General features: G+C 42.8%; 1 protein-coding gene and 1 long non-coding RNA gene across 2 annotated transcripts; both read right to left on the bottom strand.

The window, feature by feature from the left end:
* Positions 1–311: 311 nt before the first annotated feature.
* On the bottom strand, positions 312–12,959 carry MRS2 (magnesium transporter MRS2). Its single transcript, XM_075052446.1, has 11 exons — positions 12,779–12,959; positions 12,427–12,500; positions 10,836–10,872; positions 10,108–10,220; positions 9,479–9,652; positions 8,660–8,790; positions 7,865–7,981; positions 4,974–5,126; positions 3,709–3,826; positions 2,811–2,924; positions 312–1,816 (listed from the first exon to the last, which is right to left on the bottom strand). The coding sequence occupies exons 1-11, from the start codon at positions 12,912–12,914 to the stop codon at positions 1,706–1,708; spliced, it is 1,278 nt and encodes a 425-aa protein (XP_074908547.1). The 5' UTR covers positions 12,915–12,959; the 3' UTR covers positions 312–1,705.
* A 3,924-nt stretch (positions 12,960–16,883) lies between these two features.
* LOC142042479 (uncharacterized) lies at positions 16,884–20,657 on the bottom strand. The gene is made up of 3 exons (XR_012653785.1): positions 20,528–20,657; positions 19,957–20,005; positions 16,884–18,648 (listed from the first exon to the last, which is right to left on the bottom strand). It is a non-coding gene; the product is annotated as an uncharacterized LOC142042479 (long non-coding RNA).
* Positions 20,658–20,799: the final 142 nt, after the last annotated feature.

A 20,799-nucleotide genomic window follows, 5' to 3' on the forward strand; every position in this document is an offset into this window, starting at 1 on the left:
GTTATGTACAGGAGGAGGAATCAATACAGTTCACAGAAGCCTCTCTGCACAAAAGACAGAGCATGGAAAGCTTACGTGAAAGCTTTCCAAACAGCTGCACCAACACGTTTCAGTCCTGGCCTAATGCAACTACAGCCTGGTTGAAAACATCAGCATCCATATCCCTTCACACCCTGGGCTTTCCTGGGGTTTGTGAGCCGTTGTTTTTTCCACTGGATTGCTCAGTTTAGAGGTTTTTTACATCTCTACCTGCTAACCAAAAAGGTTGCCAAAAAATACAGCTAAAAAACTCAAGAACATTACAAACCCCATTAATTTTCTCACCTTCTCATGCCTTTTATAGATGAAGTCACATACAGAACAAGAACAACTGTTTGAAAATAATTACACACAACTGATTTTAACCAAATTAGGGTCACAGGCCTGAATAATTTTAATTTATGTACCTTTTTATTTCCACTTTTGACTCGTTAGTCCTGAGTAAAAATGTTCACAGCTACAGTTACTGTCTTTTCAACGCCTACTAGTACAGTGATTTACCTGGTGGCACCTAAGGAGCTACTCACTGTATGTTACAGAGAAGTTAAAAAACCCCAAACAAGAAATAGACAGCGTGTGACCTGATTTAGAAGGATTTCATGCTCCCTCTAGAGACCAAGAGAAACCAGTGGAGAACTACACCCTCAGAGTTCAGAGACAAGTCCTAAGAAAAAACATAAATAGCAGGCAGAAGAATTTTTCCTCCCTCCTTCAGTCCATCACAGGACATCAGGCTTGCACACCCTTTACTTAACTGTGGTGCAGGCTAGTCCGTGCTTTGTCTTGTCTTCTTGGAGTGAAAAGAGAGAAAGCAGAGCCCAGCTTAAGGGAAACCAACAACTGGTCTGTTGGTTTTTACCAGCATTTGAATCAGGCCTTATGACAACATGGGGAGTTGTTAAACTGCAGCTGTATGAATGTGTGTTCAAAGAGTGGCAGATGGCAAGCACAACTGTGCATTGCCAATAGGTCTGCTTTCTCTGTAACTAAAACTGCAAGCATTTTGGGCCTAAATTAATTGTTAAGGAACACCCAAGATAAGTAGCTACATTTCAAAGCCTGTTACTGCTCGCTTAAAATAAGGGAAACTATGATTTCTGGTTACTGCCAGTTTAGAGGTGATGGATGCTTCAGAAGAGATGCAGGTATGCTTTTGCTTTGGAAAATCTGTTCTCTGCAATTAAATAGGCCCTTAAAAAAATCCATTAAAAAGGCCACTTTGGGGTGGATTTTTCTTTGACATTTGAAGTCAGATTCCTAAATCTGCAGCTCAGAACCAGAATTATTGATGAATGTTGACTGCTGTCACCCTTTAAGCTGAAAATACTGTTCTCTTTAAGAAAGGCCATTACGCAAAGAAGTATTTGACAAAAACACTTAAAATAAGAATGCCCGAAAAATAAGTATGTGTATGTGATACCGAAAACTAATGGAACATACGTGGGATGGAGGCGAGACTACGCTGGAAAGCACGTCACTGTTTTCCCTTGCGTTCCTCTCCTCTTGTGTGTGAGCGCTGAAATCTCACTATAGGTTTTTGGCACAAAATATATATTAAATAAGCAAGTTTAGAAATTCTTGCAGTTTTCAGTAAGGAAGAACAAATGCAAGGAAAGTGTCCAAAGTGCACCCTGTAACATTAAGAGTCTCTTCATTCCTGCTGTTCCTATTGGTTTGTTAATGTGCTTCTGCTCAGCCCAAATGTTTCTGCTTTAAGGTTGTTCTTTATCTCCACTCTTCCAGCTGCTGGTTGGGATTTTTTCAAAACTGCAGGAACCTAGGCAAGATACAAAATAGCCTGTCATTACATTAGAAGCTGCTCTATATGCAGCAGAAGGAAATAAAGCTTCAGAGAGGCCTGAACCCTGATTTTTCTCCTCTTATTTTCAGAACAGACTCTGGCTTCTCCCTCCCCAATCCTTCCATCTGCCTCTTAATGGCAAGGGAGGGGAGGGAAGAAGGGGAGTTTATCTGGGTCTGACTTTCTTTTGCCACTTGTGGCAACTTAACTTTTGAATCCACTGCCACCTCCCTGTTACAAGTACTGGAGTGCAAAATAGAGGGAGACAAGACAGTCCCACAAGCTTTGGCAGGGAAGCATAGTCAATGGGGAAAATGACCCATACAAAATCTTGCTAATCTGAAGACGGTCTCCTTGGAACTCTTCACGCAGCTTAGTACAATCAGCATCGATGGCAAAGATAGCTGGTGTGCCCACGAGGAGCTATTACAAACTTCAGACTGGGAGTCAGCACATCACAACCATGGCATTGTTCTCCAGAGAGATGTTATAGCCAGCACCTGTCCTCATCGTCCTTTTATCTTTACCTTCTCTTCTACAAGACAGGGCCTACAGATCCAGAGTTAGTATGTGGGTGGGAGGAGGACGGCAGCAGCCGTTCTGTCCCTCACTATGAACAGACTGCTGCAGCAGCTGAGAAGGCAAATTAGGGCTGCTTCTATGGCTAGCCTCAGCTTCTCTTGGGCTGCTAGGTGAAAGTAAATACAGGATGTCTCAAAGAACAGCCTGCAGCTTCACTTCTGGCAACAGTGAGCGGTATCTTACTGCTCAAGTGTATCTCTGCCAGCGCTGGGGCTTCCCACCTCATTCAGCCCAGCTAGGGAGAACCTTTTCCTTTGTCAAGGAGCAGACACTGAGCTGAATTCCCCCGTGCTCTGTGGCCCACACCTCTACAACAGCTTATTTCCCACTTCAGAAGCGGACTGTACATGCAGAGCCCGAAGCAGAAACCCTAGCCAGCCATACGTACGTGCGGAGGTAGCGGAGGTTCTAGGTGCCGCCCAAGGAAGGAAAGCAAGCGCCGCCATATCAGACCACTTCCCAGAAACATAATCCCTGTCACCAGCCAAAATATTCTGGGGTCCTACCAACAGAACATTCCCATTAGTCGTGCAACTCTCTCTTCAGAAAAGGGATTATCCAAAGATAATCCCTCACTCTCCAGCAGCGTTCTCCTCCTTTATGGGAGGAAGTGGTAAACTCTCTACCATCAACAGCCAAGCCCCACCTTGGGAAAAGGGCCGTTTCATAGGAAAGCATTTTATTTAGGAATTGCCCTAGTGTATTCTGTTACTGTCCCATGCAGTTTTCCTTCCTTCATTTGGAAGTTTGAAGCCCTTCTATTTAATGGATTTGGAAGGGGAGAAGTCTTTGCTTTGTTGTTTGTTTGTTTTAACAACAGCTTGTGCAATTGTAAATTTGTACACACACACAGTCTAGGTATAAACATGTAATTGACAGTAGAGTATTTCCTCTGGTGTGCTGGAAATGCCCTGGCTGCTTGCCAGATACCCTTGTATCTGGAAGACAAAGCTCATCTTTTCAGAAGAATAGAAGATCATTAAAGAAACCTTAATACTGCTTTACAGTCAGTCCTTATACAACCATAAACTTGTCTTCCTGTTTCTTTTCCATGGACATTACAGAGAAAAAAAGGCTGCAATACTGTGCGGTTAGCCATATGGTAATTTGCTTACAAAAAAGTGACTGCATGAACACATGAATCCCTGGACTAAATTATGTTCACACACTAATATAAATCTGGAGCTTCACCTATGGGAAGAATGAAGTAGTACTGAATATAAAATGCACTGTAAGAGTAGGAGCCATGTTTTATGTCACTGATAAAAGCAGCACTCGTTCCTTACCTCTTCAAGGGATGACTCCAAGTTCATACCAAACGCAACGCCTATGAGTCCAAAGAGAGACAGAGAGAAAGTCCCCATAGTCAGCTGCAAGTTCAGTCTCATCATCACATTACGGTGGCTAAAGAAGGGAGAAACATCTGTAAGGGGAACCCAAAAATTGATTTGCTGCCTAAATTCTCAAATTCCATACAGCATGCACTAAAAACAAATAGTAAAAGAGAGGAAGTCATGCTGGAATTAGACAATCCAGTGACAAAGCTCATGAACAACATGAACATAGCAATGAACAACAGTGTAAAGAGGCTATTGTTTTGAAATTGCTGCATCAGGATACCTCTAAGGTAGCAGGTTCTGCTTAATCATCATCAGACTTTCCAGCATTGCTCGCTTCTTAGGGGTGTATATACACAAAGTAGCGGTAAATTCCACGGAAATTTGTGTTCTCCCACCACTAACTGGCTAGAATTTATATGTCTGTACTCACAAGAAACAAAAATTTACTGTTACCTTACAAATGAATATACTTACAAAGAAGTAGAGTCAGTAAATGCTGCAGACTATAAACTTTAGCCTGTTTTGGAGAATTCCATATTCAGGTCTTCCCCAAAAGGATTTCTGTGGTTTCCTGATGCAGCATCCACCAATTGTTTTTACAAATAACTTCCCAGTAAAGAGGGGAAAGCATATTAAACACTGACCTCGAAGACAGAGTAGCACGTGCTTGCAAATGCAAGCTGCAATTATTTTTCAGTAAGAAAGCTAACTAGTAGTGAAAACTGTAGCATACAGAGAGAGAGAAAATACTCGCTCCAAAGCTAATCATTCTTCTATCACTCCATAGAGTGATAATGCAACTTGCACTAAACACCCGAGTAGTCTAGCCAGACTCTTAAATAATTCAGTTTTGCTGAATTAAGAGTAAACTTTCCTGAGAATTTTATTTTGCCCCTAAATTTGCAGACCTTTCCTTTAGTGAGTAGCTCCCCAGAAGGATCTAGGAGAAGCTTGGTTTCTTCTGCTAGGGAAAACTGATGCCTAGCTAGAGAGGTTTTTACATATACTAATTAGGTTGTCTTGTTGCTTTACTTTATTCAGTTCACTGATAAGAAAAGCGCAATGCAGCTTCTTGTGCTGTGACTGCAAAGTCCATTCAAACCCTCACAAAGATGGAAGTCCCCAACTTTCCTTGTAGGCAGATTTGAGAAAGACTAGGCAGCATTAAATTCTGCTCAGCTTTTGGCAGCCCAACAGATAGGATACTTAACCTGTCCAGGTTGATAAAGATTATGCTTTCCGAGTCGTCAATCAATACTCTGAGTTCACGAGCTTCATTTGCAAGATCTTCTGCTTGTCTGTAATAGTTCTCCAGCAGCAGCTCCATTTCCTCTGCATGGTCAATCCCAGATGTACTCTCCTCACTGTGAGCAACAATTTGTATTTTTCCAGTTAGCTACATGTTGTATAGAAGTGTATCGTTGATGTGTTAAGACAAGGCATGTAAGAGTTGTGGGGAACAGCCAACAAGAGTAATGTTAGACACTAGATCTCAAAATCTAATCTTTTCAGTGAGGAACTTCCAACAATACCAATAGCTTAAAATAAAAGGTATATTTTTATATCTATCAGCTGATCAGCATAGGCCATCAATTATTATTCTGAGTAGAGCAGTTAGCATTTGATGTGCTCAAGGCATGCACAACACCACAAACCTTACTTTTTCAGATATTAAAAATTTATAAAGTTACATAAATTCTATATTATTTATAAAGTTTATAGCACTATAAATGTTTATATTAAGTTATTATACAGTGCTGACAATTTTGAAAGGAGATGCTTAATTTCTTGCTGCCCTCAGGTGGTGGAAGCTGGTAACAGTGCAGTCAAAAACTCCCAAGAATAAAACATAACCAAAAGTCAACACACAAACAATTACACGGTGAGGGAGATGTTTTAGGTGTGTATTAAAATAGTTCAATTCTAAGGTGTTTCAGCTATACACAGTAATTACTTCAAAACGTTTTGGGACCATGAAGCAGCCAAAGAGTGAGCATCAAATGGAAGATGCTGCTCTCCTAAGTGAAGTCTTGTCTTCATCTTACTTCATGGTCCGACGGCTGGCGCAGCAGCATTCTCTGAATCAGGTATGTATGTTTCTGATGGTGTACTGGATTGTTCACCGCGCAGATGAAAGCTGAGGCACTCGAGATCCACAAGAGCTTGGAAACTAGCAGCAAAGCCAGGAAGATTCTTCCATCATTTTTTCTTTTGTAGTATGACCTGATTTCTCTAGAGAGACTGAACTTTTCAAAGAATCTCCTCCTGGCGTCACTGACTGTTAAAAGAACCTCTCTGAAATGGTTTTGCAAGAAAATAAGTGATATGTCTTAAGAATCATCCCATGTAAGCTCCCTGAGGACCTTTAACAGAGCCGCTAGTTTCTCTCTTATGGGCCAGAAACTTTGAGTTAGCTAGGCTGTTTTTAAAGCCCTTCAGACCTTGAGGTTTTTACTGCATGCAGATGAGGAGTTGCAGGCTTGAAAGCTTTAGAGCACTACCTGCTGCATTATGGATTCAGCTCAAGGTCTTATTTGATGAGTATCTTTACATCGGCTCCTCTGTGGATATACAAAGGGAAACAACAGGCATACAGACTTGAAAATAACTGCCACCTGAGTTGCTTCCATTAACTAGCCTTCATTTGTCTCACGAGTCTTCGAGAGTCTGCCATCCCTTCGCACAAATACATGACGTCTGCCTCGTCCTTCTACACTCGGCTCACCATTCCTGCTGCAAATGACCTCTGATGGTACCTATATGCCTAACTGGGTTTCTCCACACCTTCTCAGGCTTCTTGAGTCGATCAAATACCACACATCACCTGCATCAATCCTGGGCCAAAAGAGCTGATCCCCACACTGCCAGCCTGCCTGCTGTCGTGGCTAGCGTTTCCTGGTGTGCCTCGTGCACGGGCTGCCTCGCTGCATCCTGCAGCACGGCTCTAGCACTCTTTACCCAACCTCCCACCACCTCTCCTACCCTTCTGAAAGAAGGGATGACTTCAGGTTTTTCCTGACATGAGAGTGTAAGCTGACCTTGGTACCCTTCCTAGATGTTCCCTACACATTGTCCACCATGAGGCAAGAAGAGATTTGCCAGCAGCTTGTGCTAAGTCCAAAGAAAGGTTGTGAGCAAAACCAGGATGAAGACCAGGTGCTGGCTCAGGAGCAGCCTGGAATTCAGAGCCCTCTCGATACTGCTCCAGCAGATGCAGTAGAAATGCAAACCGCATCCCACTTCTGGAATACTGTGTTTCTGCTGCACATTTAGACTAAGTTCTGCAGGGCAAGGAACTATCTCCCGATTTCAAATCCATGCTACTGTGTGAATAGTAATAATATCCACATTTAATGTGGTTAGGCAAAAGTATTCTTCAGCAACTTTGCAAAGGACCCTGAAAGGTAGTTTCTGTTATCTGCTTAAACATAAAACATGTCTGTATACCCAAGATTTAAATACAGTTTAGCCCAGAACATATTGGGATCTCATATACATTATATTTTTGGTTTTTAGTTTTTGTTAAAGGAATCGACGCTGCTGCTGCTGCGTGCCATCTTTCACGAGAATTTGAGAGTGCAATAGGACTATTTCTGGATGTACATTTTTCCTGAAATGCTGCTCTTCAGATGCACAACCAGATTGCTCCAGGGCCTCTTTCCTTCAGGTTCTGCTGCTGAGCAAAAAGCTAGAAGCAAAGTATTTAGAACAGTTCTAACAAAGTAAGTGTGGTGTCTGACCTATTCAAGACAAGCTTTAAAACCTGCCTCTTTGGTTCTTTTCGTGAAAATGAGGAAAATTCTCCCAATAACATTGGCTTTTTCTCCTCCTGCCATCCTGTTCCCATCCCATTACATACTAGATGAGCTGGCCTGTTATGCCAAGAAGTATTTGAAACTGCTTAGTGTGACTAGTGCTAATGGAGTCCCTCTCCAAAATGGCAAATACAATGATTTCTGAAGCAGCAAGCATTAGGGCTTTAAAAAATTAGAAAGTCACTTTCCTTCTATTTTTTTTGGCAGGAAACACCCAGTTTAGCGTTCAAGTTCTCCTCTGAAAAAACACACTGTTAAAAAAGTATGTGGTTTCAAAACATACATACAATACTCGTGGATCAGTCCATTTAGATAGACAGAGCTCTTCTATTAATTCTTCTTCATCTAAGATCTCCAGAATTGTTTCTTTGAAAACTTTAAGATCTGTTTCCAGTTCTGACAAGCTGAAGAAAGAACAGGCAAAAGGTCAAGTAATCCCCACTGGCACCAGTGCACAAAGGTAATCTCTAAATAAGTTTGCCAGCCAGCACCCTCACCAGACAGAGTGGCCAGGGAAGACTTCCTTGCCAGGTTCTATGAGCTCCTTCAAAAAATTCCCTACAGGCCGCACACTTAGCGGTGGCAGTGATCTCCCTGGGGACCAGTGAGCTACAGACACACACTAAAAGGGATTCAGATGTGTTTTCTGGATATATTTGCAAGTCAGAAAAAAACAGCACTCTGAGCATGTAGTGAGTGCATATTTGCAGTCGTATCAGAGAGCCTAACACATGAAGTTACCAATGTATTAGTACCAGTAACCTTAAAGCATAGATCCAAAGGCATAATGTTTTACATTATGGGGAACATTTCATGATGTTATTTTGTTCTCTTAGGTATTATTTTGTTCTGTCAGATGCTATTTAAGAAGCTCGACTATTTCTGACAACTCGGAATACATTTCTCTTTTTCTGTTTTTCCCCATATCACTAGCTATTTCATATACCAAATTTTACATTTACAAGTAAGATGCACAACCCAGCATTCTAGGAAATTAATATTAGATACCTTTTTTTTTAACATTTCATTGCACAATTTTCTATGGTCATCTTCTAGTCTCTTGACGGCTTACTCTTATTTACCTCTTGCCATTTTGCAGGAGAATGTGTAGTTTACTCCTATCCACAGACAAAAGCTTGGGGTCCACTAGAGCTTCCAGTGTCTCAAGGATCTGAGGCTGCAAAGTGTTAAGTCTCCCCTGCAGTTTGCTGATCTAGATAACAACATGATCCTTCATAAGAATTAAAGCAATCCCTTTAGAATGACTTGGGCAACTGACTTCTGTCTCTGAACACAGAATTCACAGTTAATAGGCAGTTAACGCAATCTGCTTTCCAATGCCTTGGAAATACTTGCTACAGGGATATCACTTACAAGATAAAGGCAGTGCAAAATACAGTATTTTATAAAAGTGATTTGCACTGAATTGAAACCCAGTGACAACCACACCAATAAGGCTGATAAGCTAAAACACTCTTTGTCTAGAAATGTCATATTAGCATTAGAAAGCTAGCATTAGCAAGATTTTTAAGGATAGCTAGAAATCATTATCTGACTCCTGCCCAAGAGGCCAAAAACCTCAGCGCTTTTGTGCGAGTTCCATTTCAGCTACAGCATGTCTCTAGAAAGGTACTCTGACTTGTTTTTTAATTGTCCAAATGATGGTGAAGCCATCACATCCAAGCGGCACTTTCTTGGGAAGGGAATGGAAACACACATACACACAAAACCATAAGAACTAAAGCAATGAAAGCCAAAACCAAAAAAAGAGCTCCTACAATAAGCACAGAATACGTATACAAATGTGCATGTATAAATATTAACACAAGAATAAACTCATACTGTCCTTTCTGTGAAGCAAAAACTTCCAAAACAATTTAAATAAAAATGAGACAGCTCACCTGGTACTGCAGGATTGCTTCTATGGCTCGGAATTCAAAGGGCAGGGAATATGTAACTAGTTGACCTTCCCCAGCCAGCTGAGATACTAGTTCATTGAAGAGCCAGTGTTCCAGATTTAAATTACGATAATCTAGTATCAGAAGAAACTCTGGTGTTATGACAGCCTTCAAGAACTGAAAAAGACAGTACATGTAGGAGTCTGAATAAAAACTCTCTGAACATTTCTCGTAACTCTGTAGGGCATTTGATAATTTAGGCTTTGATAAAGCCACTCTTCAAATGTCTTTTCAGGCAGGAAAATAACAGAATCTCATGCTAGCTGCAAACTAGTGAACCCCATGGTTCAGACACAGCACTGTGCTAGTGGTGGTATGACTGAGAAGAGGCTCCTTGTAAGCCTTTACTTCTATAACGATGTCAGTAGTGTTTCTCCTGTGCTCAACTGGGAAAATGGTCATTAATACATACTGTTGGTAAACCCGTACCTCCTGATTGCTAGGTAGAGCCCCAAAGATACATTTACTGCTAAATTGGATGTCATAGAAAGCTGGTATTAAAAGAACCACGCAAGAAAGTGCAAGGATAAGACACAGTTCAAGTTTACACTCAGCTATAGGGAAACCATTACCTCCATTCTCATGATGATCCTGTTGTTCCTAGTTGCAATGCTCATTAGGTGTTGAAATCTTAGATCTCGAGCTTGAAGACCCAATTCCTGGTACAATTCTGTTTTCTTCTTTTCTATCATAAAAATATTTTTAGATTCAGACATTTAGGGGACAAGCATACACGTTCTCAAATTACATTTTAGCATGTTACTATGTCCTGCAAAACAAACAAAAAAAGCTGCGCTATCTTTAAAACAGTTTTCCTCCCATTGATTCCTCAATGTAATTTATTTTTTGCAAAATTTAGAAGACTGTATCTTAAGTGGAAAGAGAAAAATTCTAGATATAAGTGAAAAAGTTGGCCATGACAATTAATTTCATGTCAGGAACCAAGTGACTCATTTGAGAAAGCACATGCAATCCTACAGGAAGGGAAATACAAGGCAGGGGAAGTAGCATGCTGGTCGAAAAGGGAAAACACAAAGTAAAAATGACCTTCCTGTGGTATAAGTTATTTTCAAAATATTACTTTAAAATACACAAAAATTGTAACGATAAAGATGATATGAAGACCCACAGAAGGCAGCAAAACAGAGGAAACATTACAACATCTCAAATAAACACAGTGAAGTATCCCAAATATAATTTTCTACCCCATGTTGATTCCCAGTTGGGCTTTTCTGTATTGGACAAGAAAAAAAGACAAACAAGCAAGCAACAAACGAACGAAACTAAAATGGAAACTCACCAAAATAGGTGGTATTTCCGTCTTTGTCAAGCTTCATCTAAAGGAGTGAAAAAAAAAAAAAAAAATTTCTTTCACCGAACTACTATAAAACAAGAAATCAATTTCTAAAATTGTTGGTACTTGCCTAGAAGTCAAATGGAAAATACGTTATGAAGAAAAAGCAACTCTTTATGCCCTCTCTTCACAGTTAATCCCAATTAAGAAAAACATTGCACCAAATTGCCATATATTTCACTGTGTTTGTATAGACACCAAACAAAACCAGTGTCATCTGCACGACCATGTTCCTATGTAAATCTTGGGAAGGAGGTGATTTACAGAGGATCAGACATAGAATAGAATGGAACAGAATAGACTAGAACAGAACATTTCAGTTGGAAGGGACCTACAATGACCATTGAGTCCCACTGCCTGACCACTTCAGGGCTGACCAAAAGTTATAGCATGTTATTAAGGACATTGTCCAAATGCCTCTTCAACACTGTCCGTCATGTGGCATCTCCCACCTCTCTAGCAAGCCTGTTCCACAGTTTGAGCACCCTCTCGGTAAAGGAACGCTTCTGAATGTCCAGCCTAAGCCTCCCCTGGCACAGCTTTGAACCATTCCCATGCGTCCTATCACTGGATACCAGGGAGAAGAAATCAGCAGGGCATCTTACATTTTGGACTACAAATTTCGCTATTTCCTCTGGCGCAATCTGAAAAAATGTACAAATAAAATTTAAAGAGTACCAGAAATTGGGTAGTTAGTCCTCGTGCCCATGTCAAGTATTGCATTAACATGCTGTTCAGCTAGTAACCTGCATCTAAATCCATCTTGTCTTAACACTTGTCATTCAGATTATTCACTTAACACTTGTATCTCCCAATAAAATTATTTTATTGGAAAAACTGCAGTGTCTGGTTTCATCAGAAAGTTTGCTGTTTGCTCATGAACTATGTAGCTTAATTCCGTACTACTGGCTTTAAAAATACCTTTCCGTGAATTAAACATACCTAAGCATACATTCCAGCAGAGCTGCAACAGGGGTTCCATGGCCACAAGGACCCAGCTGCACGCACCTTGTTGCGGAATGACTGCTTTTCGTTCTCAGCACAGAGACCGCACCTTCCCTCACATGCACTAATAATGTCAACCAAGCCGTTTGCAAATGGATTCCAGACTCATTTTAAAAAAAAGACTATACAGAGAGCTTGTTTTTCCCCAAATCTTACATTTCCTTGGAATTGCAGCTACCAAGACACAGGAATAGTATTTCTAGAAGGCATCAGCAAGCCCTGACACCCTTAACAAGAAACCTTCTGACTGCAGCACTTTTAAGAGTTCTCTGGCCTTCACAATTAAATCAAGAGAACTTCCAGCAGGTGCTGGATCTTAGAAAAACACCCTGATGAATGCTGCGTACCATAACTGGTCCTCGAGTCAGAATACCTTAAACCAGCGATTTGGAATTGGGGATGTTCTTGGAGAGACGAATCCATCTGCTCTTAGGATGCTTTAGGAAAAAAAAACAAAACAAACCAAAAAAGGAAGAGCACTGTCGCCTAGGTCAAGCCGCCCTGGTTGCTGTTAAGGCCCACACGTACTCACCACTGCAAAAACAGGAGACACGCTAGCGAGGGTGGCTTGGGAGGCCTCCGTTGTGGCACACCGGCAGAGTTTACCTGAAGAGACACAAGGCGGTTTTACTTCCAGCAGGCCGCGCTTCGCCTGTAATTACTCGGTGCCCCGCTACCAGCCACCCACAGAAGGGGCCGGCACGGAAACGAAGCGGCAGGGGTGAGGAGAAGGCCCCTCCGACCGCACACCCGCTTCGCTCTCCCCGTCCCCCGGGCCGGGCTGTCCCCGCCCGCGGTCCCCTCACGGCCAGGCCGCGGGCCCGGCGGGGCCCAACCCGAACGGGGCCCGCCCGGCGCCGCAGCCCCCGGCCCCGGCTTCTCACCCGCCCGGCGCAGCCCGCGGGCGCACGGCGGCCCCGGCCCCGGCGGCAGCCCCAGAGCCGCCCGCAGGCGGGACCCGCCGCCCGCCCAGCCGCGGGGGCGGCCCAAGGCGCGGCCGAGGAGCCCGGCGACCAGCATAGGGGCGGACGCCCGGCTCCGCGCAGCGAAGCGACCGGCTCCTCACCGCGCAGCCGCGGCGGAGGAGGAGGAGGAGGAGGAGGAGGAGGAGGAGGAGGAGGAGGAGCCCCGGCCGCTGAGGGGGCTCCCCCGGCCCTGGGAGCCGGAGCTCGGCCCCCCCGCAGCCGCTCCGACCTCCAGAAACGTCCCGCCGGGCGCTTAAGCCGGGCGTTTGCCCTCCCGCCGCCTTCGGGCGCTCGGTGGAGATGGTCGCTTTTAAAAAGCGGGGTTTTCCCAAATGTGGAACAGTCCTGCTCCCGGTAAGGGTCTTCCACTTAAATCTCCTTGCGCCTAAAACAGAGAGAGAAGCTGGCAGGTTGAGATTTAAAGGTTGAGTAACGTACCAGCTTCCACTAACACGTATTATTTTTAAACCGCGGCTTTCACACGCAAAAGGATAATGCAGGTAGTGACAGCGTACTTCCATACATTCTGTATGGTACGTCTAAATATTTTGATGGTTTTAATATTTTGTACCAGCTGTGGAAACTGGTTTGCTGCTAGGTGACTGTAAAAGTGAGATTTGGTAAATAATTTGTTAGAAATCTTATACTAACATTATGATTGAAACAACAGACAAAAGTATAGAGGTAATTACTCATAAGTTTTGCAGTTCTTTGCTCTTATGATGAGATGTTCCTGTACGCTAGATGAGAACAATGTTGAAACTGACCACATGTGATTGAAGCTGCGTTAAGCTTCAAGATCAAAGAACAAGGACAGGAATAAAGACTTCAAGGACAGCCAGCAAGAACTTCAAATGGGTCGGTGGTCGCAAAAGCAGCGCTTCGACTCAAATGGATCCTTCGTTGCGCATGATCAGATGTAGGCAGTACTAAGATAATCAGTTGCAATTATTTTTATGTGTATGTATACTATAATCTGATTAATATGCAATTAGTTATTCTATATAACCTGTTAGTGCTAAAGCTGCGGTATGCACGCTAGGTGGAACTATCCCCCGTGCATCCAGCGCTGCAATAAAGAATGCCTGCTTTCTAAAACTCCAAAACGAGTCTTAGACAGTTTCTTCGACCAGCTTTTTCAGTATCAGTAGCAGGAGCATCCTTCCTTGGGCTGCTTCTGCTGAAGTGCGTACGCGGGCATGAAGGCAAGGCCTGTGCTGAAAGCCCTCCAGCAGGACGTATTGTCAGAATGTACTTACAGCACTCGTGACTCCTTCGTGGGGAAATAAAAAAAGCGATGGTGCTGCTAATGAAAGGATTCGTACAGCGTGGCTGCCCCAGCTGGAGTGCGCAAATCTTAACGCTGTCCTGAACATGGGTCTGAGTTTTGATGACGAGGGCGTCATGGCCAAATTCTGCTCTTGGCCGGGCTGTCGGTGAAAGGGAAGTTACCCGAGGGCAGACGCTGTCCCCTCCTTCCCTACACCACATCACCTGTGCACTTGTGTGTGTGTTTGTATGTACGTACGATAACGTGCACAGATGGGCGCTTGTTTGAAGTGGACTCACCTGTCCAGAACCAGAAGGATGGCTTACGCACACTTTGCACAAAGATACATGACTTCGCAAGGAAGTAATTAAATAAAAAAGTTACTTAGTAGTTACATACAGCATGTATGTGTTGCCTGAAGCCATCAGAAGTTTTCAGTTTAGGGTAAGCATGCCTGAATGCAAATGTTGGCCCCCTCGATACTTGATAAAAAGCTGAAATCTACTTAAATGGAGTATTTTCGCTCTAGTTTTGGTTAATTACAGCAGGTGGCAGTATGTACAAGACTAATTTAATACTCTTGGATGTCAGAGATATTTAAAATTTGGGAATACCAAGCAGCACAGAAAATACTGCGGGAGAGCAGGAAACGAACACGGACCGTTGCTGGCAACTAAGGGCAGCTTATGTTGACTCTGCATGTTTGGAATGCAAAAACTAGGGAAGCATCTGAGGAGTATCTGCCAGAAGTTTACATTTAATGAATTTGCAGTAAGCCAGTCTCACACAGCTGACATTTCACACTCTTCAATAAAAAGGGGATAAGATACAGGGTTGGTCTATTTGTTTTCCTTTGTCCATCTGTTATTCTGGCTGCTTACACAGCTGAAGTGTTGGAAATCAGATGACACAACTTCAAACTGAATATATATTGATATGAACTTTGATATGTACCATATAATAGGCCAGTATACCAGTAAGTATTGGTATTGTATCTCATTACGGCTGCATCACCAGTCATCACTGTAATTGTCTGGAAGGGTAGACAATAACCAAATACCACCTCTGTCTTTAGAGGTGAAGGCAATACCTTGATGTGAACTGGCAGCCAGGGATAAGTTGCGAAGCACAGACAGAATGGCTAATTTTATACTGCTGCTGACAAAAGATAACTGCAGATCTAGAACCGCCACCTATTTATTGCAGCTCTAAATACCAACAAGCTGCTTGTTGCTTCCACTGTACACACCTGTCAGGTAACCTGTCTGTCCTGCAGTGCCAACCTTTGGGAGCAGTTTGCTGTATTTCATCAAAAAAAATAATGGGTCAAGTTCATCTGCTGTTTGTTGAAGAAGCTCATTGACACAAAAGGGCATGATGGCTGTTCTCCATTCAGCCAAAATGAGAGGATAGCTCCTGCACCAGCTTGCTTAGCCATGAAATTGCCATCTAAAACACAAGCTGTTTGTGAGGTTGAATTATGTGAGCAACTAGTTTCACTGCTGGCTGCAGAGACGAGGGACTGGTCTGATTGCAGCTGGTGTATGCGGAAGAGAAAGAGCAGAAACACAAAAGCAAAACACACGGAAAGAGAAGGAAATTATAGGTATCAACAAAGGAGTCCTTATAAATCTCTACTGAAGAAAAGCTCAGAGAATGTTTTGGTAAAATTATGGTAGAAATGCATATAGATGTCTGTCTACAGAGAAATTATCTCCCAGTGTATGACTTGTACATTTAACCAATCCTGTTTATACACAAAGATGTGCCTGAACCTATTACCTGTTTCTTCTCTAAAAGAAATGCTCACAGGACATTTATTCACATTGAGGAAAAAACCACCAACAAACCACAAACAAAAAACCAGATCAACCAAAAAAAGTACGCATGCTTCCAGACAGTAGATGAGTATCTAGTGGATGATGAATGCAGCTGAATAACAATAGAGAGAGAAAAAAGGAAAGACCCCATGGAAAACTTAAAAAATACAACTTTCATATTTAGAACAATTTCTCTTATGTGAATGCATCAGGAATACTCAACTGATAACCTCGGGTGCCTTGATCAAAAGTAGCTACAGTAACACACTGAGAAATCTTTGCCTAGAAAGGATGACTTCACTTTCATTACTTTATACAAAGACCACATGAAAGATATTTTTCAACTTTTCCCTACTTAAGCTAACCCCCTGGAATTTGTTTCTCCATGGAGAACCATTTCCTCATATGCCTCTAAGGTTTTGCCGAAGCCTTTTCCCTATGCAACCCTTTATCATCTCAGCTGTCACAAGAATACCTTTAGAAAAGACCCATGCCATCAAAAGCTGTGATCACAAAAATTGTGATTGTCTAATGCTTTTTTTAAAGCAAAAATAATTGATCCTGGTATTCTATGGAGTTTTTGATCTGGCAATTGTGTAAGTAGGTGAAATTGCTATGACATGGGTTTTAAAATTTACAGCTGCATTAGTGCATCAGTATTTTGTTTCTTCCAGTTAGAGTGTGTGCATGAGAGTTGAACCACCCGGTATTTATGTGCTTTGAACTGTCAATGCAGACAGTCTGATTATCCCAGAATTACAACTGGGAATAAAGTGGCTGCTATTGCTTAGTCTGATTTTTTTGATAAGCTGCACAAAAGTGTAGTTATTAAGTGTGATTCTCAGCACTGTGTGCAATAGAACAAGCTGAATTTCATTCTCTGTGTTTAGAAACTCTACCCTTTTCCATTCTGTCGGTCTTCTCTTCAGCACCAGGACATACTCCTGTCTTCAGGACCTCACGTTTTCTTGTCACTGAGCCTTGTTGTCAAGGACCAGCAACAAGCTGCAAAATCTTTCCTGGTCCTGAAATGGCAGAGACCTCACGGCATTTTGCTGCAGAAAAAGTGATCCTGTTTGACGCTATGTGTCTGTGCCACGGCTCTGTTCTCATCAGATCCCCAAGATGTGCTTGCTACGTGACCTCAGGTCCATCATGTGATCCTGACACACGACCTGACCGACGTGGTCTCATGCATCAGCCTCAAGTAAGATGAGAGGTCTGATATTACTCCATCATAAAGAGATTATGTGTCTCTCCATTTATCTTAATTGTGTCAGTGGGTTCAGCAGTGTGGCCCGTTACTGTTGAGAATGTGACAGGAGATTGCTTAGAAACTGAAACAATAGTGGGGATAAAAGGTCAGGCCCTGGGAAGGCTACAAGGAGCAGATTCTCATGGATGAAGGCCCTGCTATCATGGGCTGAAGTGTTTGAGCTTTTCTTAGCTTTCGGGCAGCAGTTGTGCTCAGGCAAGATGGAAAAAATGCTGACTTTATACTGTACTGGAAACACTCCGCTTTGGTTTTGTTCCTGTTACTGAAGAAAATAAAATGTTTTGTTCTGAAAAGGCTGCTGTGAGTGGGCTCTGTAGCCCACAGCGGGCTGGACAGTCATGGTTGCTTTTCAGGGGCTGAATTTGAAGGTGTTGCCTTAAGAGTAAGAAAACAGTGTGATTCCACGGCAGCACAAGTAAAGGGCTAGAGGGCAGAAATGCAAGCAGCTGAATTTGAAAGATGAAGTCTTTAGAGGCACAGCTATTAGCTATGTAAAGGTTAAACTACGGGCAAAATTCTGCACTGCAATTCTTCAAAGGATTTGTAATGTGCTCCCAGTTTTGGACAAAGATTTTGCCCACCAGTTCTAGGCCACTTTAAGACTAGCAGTGGTCTGGTACCATTTAAGGGATATTTTACCACAATCCACAAAAGTGATTGTAACTAGTGTGGCCATAGGTAAAGACCAACAACAGTGCTCTGGAGTAGCACAAGTGTCAAAATGGGTGCACGAGTAAAATATTCCCTGGCTTATTCTTATGCCAAAGATGTTGCATGGTCGCAAATTAGGCCCAAGATCACCAAAAGTGGTAGAATCTGGCACAAAATAGCAGATAGTTGACGTATCACTACTTGAGCGCAGAATGGTGTGAAGGTCATCAGCATTTTTGTTTTTTACACATAAGCCTATTTTTAATACAAATTTTCATTTCAGGTTGCAGTAGATCAATGTTAAACAGTATTAATTCAAGGATGGTAAATGCTTGCTTCTGCCCTTTATTAGTTAGAAGAAAACCAGCAGCAAGCTGAGAAATTGTTAACCAATAACAGTAGCATATTTGACTTCCCTCACCCTGAAATTGCTCTTTTTGTAATGGTTAACTGCCCTGTTGTAACTCACAGCAGGGGGGCAATTTTCCCATCAAAGGAGGCAAGATAAAAGGAAAGAAAAATTCCTTCCATAACATGTGTTGAAATCCATTTGGAAGAACAGTCATTACTGTACACTAAACAATTCCAGGTAGGAAGGTCTAGACCAGTTTGAGTCTTTCGACAATCAGTGGGGAAAAGGGGCTGTTAAAGGAATTCAGCTTGAATTTAAGGCATTTTCTATTTATTTTCTCTCAGGTTTTATGGCTGCTTGTACCCAAGGTGTGGCAAAAATCCAGTGGAATCAAAGTCTCTGTATTTATTATGCAGCTTCCTGGAAAAAGCAAAGCAGATATCATTAAAAAGTATAGCCAAAAGTCATGTCCCAAGCACACCTAAAGCGTTTTCAAGTAAAGAAAACTTAGTTATCTGTAGTCAGAATTTGTTTGGACACATCAGAGACTCATCTGTTCTTTGAATAAACCCGTAAGATGCATGCTTGATTGATTTTTTACAACTTTTAATAATCTGAGGAGATTAAAAAAAAAAATCTGCTATTCTGATAATGCAATATCCAAAGTTACTTCCCAACAGTGGACAGCCTGGAGATGTTTGGCTGAGAATTAGCAAGAAAAATGCAGCTTCAAGTGGATCATTTGTTTAAGAAGTTTTTAAAATAGTTTTAAGATGGAAATGGTATCAGGATGATTTCATGATCTGACATATTTATCTGTGAAATCTAAGGAAGTCTTTTGATGATGGTAGAGGTTGGATCTGGTCCTCAATACGTATATTAATATATATTTTTTTTAATATGCTATGTCATATCTACTATGTAGAATTATAGAAATTGACTTAGGAAAGAGTGCAACATTAACCCAGTTTGACTTTACATTATGTTCTTTGAACCACAAATGGGTTATTTTACATTTTTTATCTATTGTTTTTCTGTTTTATTCGGTTGATGTATTTTTGTTAAAAATAAATTGTGCCCAGGGATATTCTTCTGATTTATCAGGCTACTGTTCATAGTGTATTTCAAATGTGAGCTTGGTTTAGTGGGGCAAGTCATCTCTGAGTCTGGTTAACTGAAGTTACCCAGACAGAACTGCAGGTTTGGGCCATCTCAGCAGGTGGTATTAGCTCTTGTGATAGAGCCCGGATTCTTAAGAGAACCAATTATAACAGACTCACTTAAACAAAGAATGACACAAGTACTGAAAAGCTTTCAGGAATGCAAATAACTAAACTTACCCAAATACTGGGGGAGTGCAGTTTAGTTTTGTGTTACTAGCAAATTTTGCCTATTCAGATGGTAGGATGGGGGAAAAGCACCCGAACAGTGTCTGCAACTTTTACGTATCATCTCAAAAACACATTCAGAGGGCATCATGTTAGTAGGCACATTAAAAAAAAATAATAATCAATTGCCTTTACATACATGCAATTAATTTGCGTAGTCCAAGAGCCTAATTTCAACCCTACTGATAATTTTTTCCTTTCAAGATCATGGCTCAGCTTTATTTCTGAATTGCAGCAAATGTAAACAGCAAATGGCAACAGGCAACCTGGAGCAAAGATCCAGTTTTCAGGTGGGATTTTTAGTGACTGACAAGAAGGAAAGTAAGAACAGAATAAATACCAGTAGGTGTGATTTTTCAGTGGTTCATTTGCTTGGTACATGGACCATCCTGCAGACACAAGTAGTAATCGTTAGATGTTAATAATGAACCAAGGGCAAAATCGGACACCAAAGAACTAAATCTCCAGTGAAGAAAGGCTGTATAGGAATCAGCAAAGGAATATGGCAAAGAATTCAGGGCAGAGAGCCTGAAGCGGTCACTCCTGTTGTAGAAAACCGCTTTTTGGTGAGGGCTGCGGCTTGCCCTCGCCGCCACGCCGGGCCAGCTGCCTAACGTTTTCGTCACCCTGACCTGGAAGGTCCAGTAAAAAGCCTGTTTTATTCTTGAGGAGGGAAAACCTGACCCCTTTAGTAAGAAATCCCAAGAAGAGACGGCCAGATTGGAACGAAATAACATGTTTTTCAGCCACCCCTCTCCTCCGCCCGCCCCGGCGGGGGCCAAACCCGGCACAACCGCGGGGTGTGCGGGCGGGAAGGCAGGCACCGGGCCGCTACCGGCCACCGGCCCTTTACGGCGGAGAACGAGAGCCCGTCAGGGAACAGCCCCGCGGCTGCTTCCCCCTGTACTCACCGTCTCCCGTGGGAAGGGGACCGCTACCGGCGGGTAAGGGCCGCTGGCCGGCAGCCCGCCTCGGCGGGGGGCCGCCATCTTACGGCAGCTCCGCCTCACCTCACCCCGCCCCGCCGGCCGCGCTCGCTGTGGGGGCGCTGATCCCGGCCGCCGGTTCTCCCCCCGCCTCAGCCGGCCGGCCTTTCCCTTGTGGCGGGGAGCCCCGGCGGTAGGCAGCGCCTCGGAGGAGGAGGATGAGGAGGCAGAGCGAGGACTCGCCTCCCTCCCTCGCT

Source organism: Buteo buteo, chromosome 20 (genome assembly GCF_964188355.1).
Source record: "Buteo buteo chromosome 20, bButBut1.hap1.1, whole genome shotgun sequence".
In the NCBI taxonomy this organism is placed as follows: domain Eukaryota; kingdom Metazoa; phylum Chordata; class Aves; order Accipitriformes; family Accipitridae; genus Buteo; species Buteo buteo.